Raw genomic sequence first — 8,883 nt, 5'->3', positions numbered from 1 at the left:
TTTGTAGTAGCGGGTCTGGTCTCGGGTCTAGGTCTTCTCATTCTCCTCCGAGTAGTCCGAAGTAGGGTGGGGTGCCTGCAAAGACACTCCAATGCTCAAGTAAGTATTCGGCGTAATAAATGCGGTAGTTAAAAGTTGGTTACGTACCTCGTATGGGGTCTATTTATAGTGTTTCTTGTTGGGCCGTGATTAGGGACTGAGCTCCGGGAAATTAGGGGACTAAATCGGCACATTACGTAAATTAACATCTCCATAATCATCCTGGTGTAAATCCGTGCCTCGGCCGAGCACACCGACATGTTTCGTTTCGTGAGTGGTCGGTGGGCTCGGGTGTTCGGTTTAGTCGGTCACGAACTCGGGTATTCGGCCTAGTCAGTTATGAACTTAAGGTGTTTGGCCTAGTCGGCCTCTATACGGTATACAACCCCCGTAGTGTCGAGGATGGGAAGGACGAAGACGGTTTAATCCGTATGGCTGTGGTTCTCGGCGTGGAATGAAATGTTGCTTCTGACTAGTAATAATGTAGGAGCTCCCTTAGTTTCATTGCCGTTGGCGGTGGTGACGGGACATGTATTTATGGTCGTCAGCTATTGTGTCTTGCCGACCACTTTAGCCGAGGTTAAGATCCTCGGGTGGCTGACAATAGTGGCCGATCCCGAGATGGTTGAGAGCTCAACAACTGTTAAATCTGCGGTGAAGTCTATGCCGAGACCTCGCTGGAAGGAGCCTATGCCAAGATCTCGGTTGGATGAGGCCTATGTCGGGACCTCGGCTAGATGAGGCCTATGCCGAGACCTCAAGCGTTTGGAGCCTACACCGAGACCTCGGTGGGTGTGGCCTGCCACGTTGGCCCTAGCAGTTACAGGCCCAACGGTTACTAAATCTGGACCGTTGGATGATCCAGATCGAACGGTCGCGGTTTCGAGACGTCTTTTCACCTCCCCCATTTACCTTGCCTATAAATAGGGGGGGCTGCGTGGGAATTTACTTGTTGTAAATTTCCCGAGCGCTCTCGAATTTAGAATCGCCCGAACACACCGATCAAGGTAAATTTTGTATTCTTTATTTTGTGGTAATAAATGGATAGGGGCTATTCCTCAACTAGGAGCTGGACGTCCTCGGAGGCATCGGGTGCTGCGTCGGATAATGAGGGGTCGGGTTCGAGTGAAGTATCAAGGTTGCCTCCACTACAATGTGAAGTAGTGTTTCCTTCCGATACTGCCGAGCAGGATGATAGTGGGGACGAAGTGGTCGAGGTATCGCCCCCTGTGACTTTGGTTGTGGCTTTGGCATGAGCCACCGAGGTGGACACTAGAGGTTTAGGCCAGGCCGGCCAGCAGAGCCCACATGCTGAGACCATTGACGCCGAAGCGAGTGGAGACGACTTGGAGGTATTCGACGATACTCGGGGCAAGGGCGTGGTTGATCCGAGTACTCGGATGAAGGCAAAGATTGACTACGGCACGGTGGAGATCCCCGGGTATGAGTGGGTGGACGGAGAGGTCGGCATATACTTTTCAAAGTTATCCGATTAAGGGTTATTAGACGCGTTCGTGTCTTTGGAGAAGTGTTTTGGGAGTGGGGAGGACGAGTTTCTATTACTCGTTGAGACGTGTGAAGACGATGGGTCGGAGACCGATTTTATGTTTTTGGAGCCGAGAACCGGGGAGGACGAGTACTTTTATGCTTATATGTGCTGGTTCGAGGACCTCGGCATAAAGCTGCCGTTTGACGACTTCCAGATGGGGGTGCTCCGAGCACTGAACGTGGCACCGACCCAACTACATCCAAACGCTTGGGCAGCCATGCAAGCGTTCCAGAACCTCTGTTTGTGCTTGGGCCTTATACCCCGACCACTGGCTTTTCTTTATTATTATATATGTTGTCCGAGCAAACCGGTGAAGTGGGTAGCACTGGCTCGAGTGCCAAAGCGTGGGTTCCTCTAGGCATTCACCTCCTCTTATAAAGGGTTTAAGAGTGGATTCTTCAAGGTCCGCTGGGGGTCAGAAATGAGGCACTGTTTTTACGACCGAGAAGACTCTCCGCTATTCCCTTTCTATTGGACGAGGCACCCGACGCGTTTCGAGGCGATCCCTGCACCAAAGCTCCCTGCCGAGGACAAAGAGATTGTGGAGCTGCTGGACAAATTGCCTAAGGGTTTGCTTGTCCGAGGCCTCTTGGACATTTTTGAAACGTCTCATTTTGAGATGGCCTTACTAGGTATGTGTTTCAGGCTTCGGTAGTGTAGCAACATTTTGAATTGATGTTAAGACTTGTTTTGTCGCAGGTTTAATGGCCGGAGGTAACCTAGACGTGATTGTTATGCTCGCCAAGAGGGCAAGAGAGGCAAAGGCTAGCGGGAAAGTGCCGCCGGCGAGGTCAGCCCTGAAGTTGCAGTAGGATAAGCCCCCTAGCGTGATAATCCCTTTGGCCGATGCCAAAAAGAAGGGTAGTACTTCTCGGGTGAGGTCTGCCGAGCAAAATATAGAGTTGGAACGTCCGAGCTCTTCTAGCAAGCACCCGAAGCAACTATCTTTAGAGCAATCGGGTTGCGGTGCTTTCTCCATCTAGCTGCTGTTGCTAGTTCGAACTTCTTTGCTCCGAACGTGCAGACTAAGAACCTGGTCAGCCTGGACCTCACTACCAGGGGGGACTACAATACTTGGAGGGCATGTCTGCGGAGGCCGAGTATAAGCTCTTCTGTGAGCTTGATGTTTGGACCTCTCTTATCGCCAAACATGTCATGATGAGGTACGCCGTCTCGGAGAAGAGGCTCCATGGCCGACTCAAGGAGGCCGAGACCACGGTGAAGGAGGCGTTGGCTGCGAACGCCAAGGTAATTGAGACGGCTAAAGAATTGAAGAGGGCCACTGATGCCCATAGAAGGGAGGCCGACGACCTGAAGTTGGCCAGCGATGGCAATGTAGATAATCCAGATGGCTCAGCAGCAGCGTAAGGGGTCGGCTTGGGGATGGTTTAGGATTTTTTGCCTTTTTTGTAACCGGGCCATTAGTGCTTTTGTAGTTTTGGCCATCGGTATAATTTGAATTTTGTGTAAGTAGCTGAATTGTTCAGCCATATTTTAATGAAATTTCCTTTTGCTTTCCCGTTTTTGCCATGTTTATTAATGCTTAGTAATGAAAATAAACCGACTTGCATGCTTGGCCGAAGGGGGTAAATTTCGCAGGTTGGTCGATAATTGATGTGTGGTATGTTTGATTACGCGAGAGTTCTCGGCTTGAAAGTGTTCGGCCTAAACGTGGTCGGTCTCAGAATGTTGGGTCGCGACTTGATACGCAAAGTATGCTGGAGCACGCGAGAGTGTTCGGTTTGAGAGTGTGCGGCCTAATCGTGGTCGGTCTCAGAATGTTGGGTCACAACTTGATACGCGAAGTGTTTGAGCACGCGAGAGTGTTCGGTCTAGGGGTGCTCAACGTCGATGTGTGTCGTAGTGCTCGGCCTAGGTTCATCCTTAGCCGAGGAGGGTACTCGAGAGGGAAACCTGTAGGGCTCGAGTGCACCGTTTGAGTGGTCGGCCGAGGGTTACTCAGCGTCGGCATGTGTTGTAGTACTCGGCCTAGGTACATCCTTAGCCAAGGAGGGTACTCGGGAGGGAAACCTGTCAGGCTCGAGTGCACCTTTGAGTGGTCGACCAAGGATTGCTCGGCGTAGGCGTATATCGTGCGTGTTACTCGGCCTAGGTACATCCTTAGCCGAGGAGGGTACTCGGGAGGGAAACCTGTCGGGCTCGAGTGCACCTTTAAGTGGTCGGCCGAGGATTGCTCGGCATCGACGTATTATGCGAGTGGACCTGCATGAGCGCGACCAAGACATATAATAAAATAGGAAACGGTAATGATGAAATTTGAAAATTTATTAATGAAGTGTCTCGTTAAAAACCTTGCCGACCCAAAACCCTCCTTAGGGAAAAAAGAGTCGGTCAAGGAAAAGAGTGCACTAATACATCAACTGTAATACACTTTTAAATGTGAGGAATTCCAAGTTCTCAGAATTGGTTCTCCTGATAGGTACTCCAGCTTGTATGTCCCGTTGTTTAGGTTGTGTCATACTCGGAAAGGTTCGTCCCAATTTGGGGCAAGTTTTCCTTGTCTCGGATCTTTTCTTGCCTCGCCTGTGGCTCTCCAAACAAGATCTCCTTCTCGAAATTTTCTAGGCTTCACCTTGCTGTCGAAGCTTCTCTTGTAGTGTTGCTTGGTGGCCTCGATCGCTACTAGTGCTCGGTCTCGAGTCTCTTCCATAACATCCAGGTTTACTCAGAGTTCGGCTTCATTGTTTAACTCGTCGAAGTGGGCTCGGCGGAATGAGGGCTCCCCAACTTCCACCGGGATCATTGCGTCGGACCCATAGACTAAGCGGAAAGGGGTTTCTTGTGTAGTCGACTAGGGTGTGCACCTGTAGGCCCACAACACTTCGGGCAACTGCTCGGCCCATGCTCCTTTCGCTTCTCCTAGCTGCTTCTTCAACTCTGTTAGGATAACTTTATTGGCTGACTTGGCCTGACCGTTCGTTTGTGGGTGCTTGATCGATGTGACCTTGTGCTGTATTCCTAGGCCGGCTAGGAACTCGTTGAGTTTTCGGTCGGTGAACTGAAGGTCGTTGTCGGTCACCAGGGTATGTGGGATGCCGAACCGAGTGATGATATTCCTCCATAAAATTTTTTGGACTTGATGAGCCGAGATGCATGCCAAGGGCTCGGCTTCAATCCATTTGGTGAAAAGGTCCACGGTAACGATGAGGAACTTGCATTGCCCCTTGGCAACCGGGAAAGGTCCGAGTATGTCGGCCCCCATGTGGCAAACGACCATGCTAGGGGAATGCAATGTAGCTGCTCGGCCGGCTGGTGGATCAAGTTGTAGTGTTTTTGACATGGTTGGCACTTTTTCACAAAGGCTCCGAAATCGGTATTCATGGTCGGCCAGTAGTACCTGGCGCGTAAAAGTTTGGAAACTGTCGTTCTCGCTCCGGAGTGCATTCCTTAGATACCCTCGTGAACTTCTCGCATCACGTAATCGGCCTCGGTTTGGCTTAAGCATTTGAGTAGCGGCATAGAGAAGCCGCACTTGTATAACTGACCGGCGATGATGATGTATCTGCTAGCCTGGGTTCTCAGCCGTTTGGCTTCGGTTGGGTTGTCAGGCGTGACCCCGTTGGTGATAAATGCTTTGATTTCGGCTCGCCAGTCTGGGGAGTCATTGGGATCGGTGTGGTCGGCGTCGACACTTCCGATCATTTCCGCTTCGATGCTAGGTTGGTCGATCTCTTGCTGAATGATGGTTCTTAATTGTCCTGGCTTCTTTGTCGCGGCTAACCTAACCAACTGATCGGCCCGGGTATTGTCCTCGCGAGGGATGTGCTCGACCAACACCTCTTGAAATTTCGTCTTCAACTTTTGATAGGCGTGGTAGTACTTCATCATGTTGTGGTCTTTTACTTGGAAGTTACTGCCTACTTGTTCGGCCACAATCTTGGAGTTGGTCAAGCATTTGATTCTTGAAGCACCCATGTCTTTGGCTAGCCTTAGTCCGGCCAACAAGGCCTCGTACTCGGCTTGGTTTTTCGAAGCCTTGATCCTAAAGCGGAGAGATTGTTCCAAAACTATCCCTTTGGGCCCCTCTAGGATTACTCATACTCTGCTCCCCTAGCAATTTGAAGAACCGTCTACGTGGAGAGTCCACCAATGCTCTTTGAATTGGCCGTGCAGGTGGAGCTCACTCACGAAGTCGGCCAGGCATTGAGCTTTGATCGGTCCCCTCGGCTTGAAAGCAATGTCAAATTATGAAAGCTTAACTGACCAAGCCATCATTCTCCCGGCTAGTTCGGGCTTACCCAAAACCTTGGAGATCGGGCAGTCGGTATGCACAACTACTCGGTGGCTCTAGAAATAATGCCTTAGGCGTCGAGAAGTGTGTACCAAGCCTAGTTCCACCTTTTCTATTAGCTGATACTGGGTTTCGGGGTCCTGAAGTAGTCGGCTTACAAAGTATATAGGAACTTGGCTGCCCTTTTTTTCTTATACCAGAACTGAGATGATCGCTTCCTCTGAGACGACCAAGTATACTTCAAGCGGGTGCGAGGGGTCGAGTCTCGTCAGGATCGACGGCGATGCCAAGGTTGCTTTCAGTTCTGTAAAGGCTCCTTCACACATCTCGTTCCACGAGAAAGCCGAAGCCTTCCGTAAAAGCTTGGTCATCGGGCTGATCTTGTCGGCTAGGCGAGGGAGGAATCGGGACAATGCAACTAACCTCCCGGACAGCCGTTGCATTTCCTTGAGATTGCTCGGACTTCGCATGTCTAAGAAAGCTCGGCATTTATCTCGGTTTTCCTCTATTCCTCTGGCCGATAGCATGAATCCCAAAAATTTTCCTCCCTTAACCCCGAAAGTGCACTTTTCAGGGTTGAGCCTCATGTTATGCTTTCGTAATTCACCGAATATCTCGGCCAAGTCTGCTAAGTGGTCGGCCACCGAGTTGGACTTCACCACCATGTCGTCTACATAGATTTCAATGTTGCGCCCTACCTGCCTCCGAAACACCTTATCCATTAGCCTTCGGTAGGTCGCTCCGGCATTTTTCAGTCCGAATGGCATGACTTTGTAACAGAAGTTGGCGTTCTCGGTGATGGACGCCGTCTTTTCCTCATCAGCCGGGTGCATCTTAATTTGGTTGTAGCCGGAGTAGGCATCGAGGAAGTTGAAGATGGAGTGCCCGGACGCACCGTCTACAAGTCGATCTATGCAGGGGTGTGGATAAGCGTCCTTGGGGCAGGCTTTATTAAGGTCAGTTTAATTGGTGCACATTCTCCACTTCCCACTCGAATTTTTCACAAGAACCACGTTGGCTAGTGGTGTATGTGACCTCCCTTATGAATCCGGCTTGCAACAATTTATTCACCTCGGCGTTTACGGCCTTTCTCTTTTCATCCCCCATTTTTCTCTTCTTTTGGGCAATTGGTCGAGCATCTCGGCACACGGCAAGCCAGTGGCAAAGAAAATTTGGATCTATTCCTGGCATGTCTGACGCCGTCCATGCGAATAAGTCTTTGTTGTGTCGGACCGCTCGCTTCACCTGGTTTGAATCGACTTCATTCAGTTGGGATCCCATGTGCGTGATCTGTTCGAGTGTTCGACCAACCTGAAAAAGAACGAGGTCTTCCGCCGGCTCGATTCGTTCTTCTTCTCCTAGCCGAGGATCAAGGTTGACGCTCTCCGTCATCTCTTGTCTGACCACATTCACTCCCCTCGTTGTCGTCGGGGGGTCAGAGATAGTTTGTACCTTCAAGTTAGAGAGGTAACACTCTCTTGCTATCTTTTGATCAGCGTGAACGGTGATTACCTTCCCGTCTTTCGATGGAAACTTCATGCACAGGTGAGGGGTTGAGACGATGGCCCCCAGTGCATTGATAGAGGGTCGGCCTAGCAGGATGTTGTATGACGTGATCGCATGCACCACAATGTAGCGAATTTTGATCTCACGGGAAGATTTTTGGTCGAAGCCGAAACGAGTGTATAGATCAATGCATCCTCTCGTCATCACTCTTTCACCTGAGAAGCTTACTAGTGGTTCGTGATACGATTCTAGGCTTTCCTCCGGGATCCCAAGTTGCACGAAAGTGTTCCAATACAAGATGTCAGCGGAGCTCCCCTGGTCAACCAAGGTTTTCTTCACAATACAGTTATGCATTTCTACAGAAATCACCATCGGGTCGTCTTGAATGGGATTGAGTCCTCAGAAATCTCGGTCTGAAAAGGTAATCGGTGGCATCTTCGGTGTCCTCGACTGATTCATGCTATTTACTGATCGCACCGCTCAGAGATGTCTCTTTCGTGCGGAAGATGTGGAACCTCCCCCAACGAAGCCTCCGACTATTGTGTTTATTATCTTCCTCAGCCAGTCATTGTCTTCTCGGGAATGTCGTGAGTGGTCTCTCCTTTCAACTGACCAGGATCGGTGGCGTCGGTCTCTTGGCGGTGGTGCTTCCCGAGAGTGATGGTCTCTCCCCCTTGACTGGTGGTCTTGGGGGGTGACAAAGCTCCTGAGGTGGCCCTGCTTGATAAGGTCCTCAAGCTTGTCTTTTAGTGTCGAGCATTCTTCTGTTGAGTGCCCCCTGTTTTGGTAGAATCGGCACGTCTTGGCTTTGTCGGCTCTAGGGGGTGTGTTCGCCCTATTCGGCATCACAAGGATCTCTAATGCGAGGGCCTGCTCCATTACCTTAGCCCTACTCGCATTAAGGAGAGTATACGTTGTGTAGCGTGGTCCTCTTGGGGGGCGAGCATTTGAAGGCTCGGCATTCGTCTTTTTCATCGGCTCTCGGCCGGATTCCTTTTAGTTGTAGCCCTCCTCGGCCCTAGCCTGGTTTCGGGTCTCCGCAAGTTCCTCCATTTGCATATACTTCTCGGCTCGGCGTCGGAGATCGTTCATATCAACGGGTGGTTTCTTACACAAGCAGTTTACAAATGGCCCGGGCCTCAGGGCGGTGCTCAGCCGGTCCAACGCCACGGCCGAGTTAAGATCGCCTATCTCCATGGCAATCTTATTGAATCGGTCCATGAAGCTTCTCAGACTTTCCTTCTTCTCTTGACGAACCCCCGCTAAGGCTAATGAGGTCGTCTTGTACGGCTTGCTCGTCACGAACTACAGAGTGAATTGGGACGACAACTCATTAAACGAGTCGATGGAAGAGCTCGGCAATCTCGTGAACCAACTCAGAGCCCTTCCTTTTAATGATGTGGGGAATATTCGGCACAAAGCCGAGTCGTCTTGAGTGGAGAGGGTCGCCTATGTCAGGAAGACGTTCAAATGCTCCTCCGGGTCGGTAGACCCATCGTATTTCTCGATTGGAAGGCTCTTCCAATGGTCCAACAGG

The 8,883-nt window shown here is 50.7% G+C and overlaps 2 protein-coding genes across 2 annotated transcripts; both read right to left on the bottom strand.

Annotated features, from left to right (window-relative positions):
* Positions 1–4,996: 4,996 nt before the first annotated feature.
* LOC145949801 (uncharacterized) lies at positions 4,997–5,524 on the bottom strand. Its single transcript, XM_083060688.1, has one exon. It carries the CDS (start codon positions 5,522–5,524, stop codon positions 4,997–4,999), a length of 528 nt encoding a protein of 175 aa, XP_082916814.1.
* Positions 5,525–6,797: 1,273 nt separating this feature from the next.
* On the bottom strand, positions 6,798–7,718 carry LOC145949800 (uncharacterized). The gene has a single exon (XM_083060687.1). It carries the CDS (start codon positions 7,716–7,718, stop codon positions 6,798–6,800), a length of 921 nt encoding a protein of 306 aa, XP_082916813.1.
* Positions 7,719–8,883: the final 1,165 nt, after the last annotated feature.

Source organism: Cajanus cajan, chromosome 7 (genome assembly GCF_000230855.2).
Source record: "Cajanus cajan strain Asha chromosome 7, NIPB_CcT2T_4, whole genome shotgun sequence".
NCBI classification, from domain to species: Eukaryota; Viridiplantae; Streptophyta; class Magnoliopsida; order Fabales; family Fabaceae; genus Cajanus; species Cajanus cajan.
The sequence above is the reverse complement of the archived record's forward strand: the minus strand, read 5'-3'. Positions and strand labels throughout refer to the sequence as shown.

What these genes read in the sequence shown, in the direction of transcription:
- LOC145949801 (XM_083060688.1), bottom strand. Translation starts at nt 5,524, where the DNA reads ATGGGTGCTTCAAGAATCAAATGCTTGACCAACTCCAAGATTGTGGCC.
- LOC145949800 (XM_083060687.1), bottom strand. Translation starts at nt 7,718, where the DNA reads ATGGTGATTTCTGTAGAAATGCATAACTGTATTGTGAAGAAAACCTTG.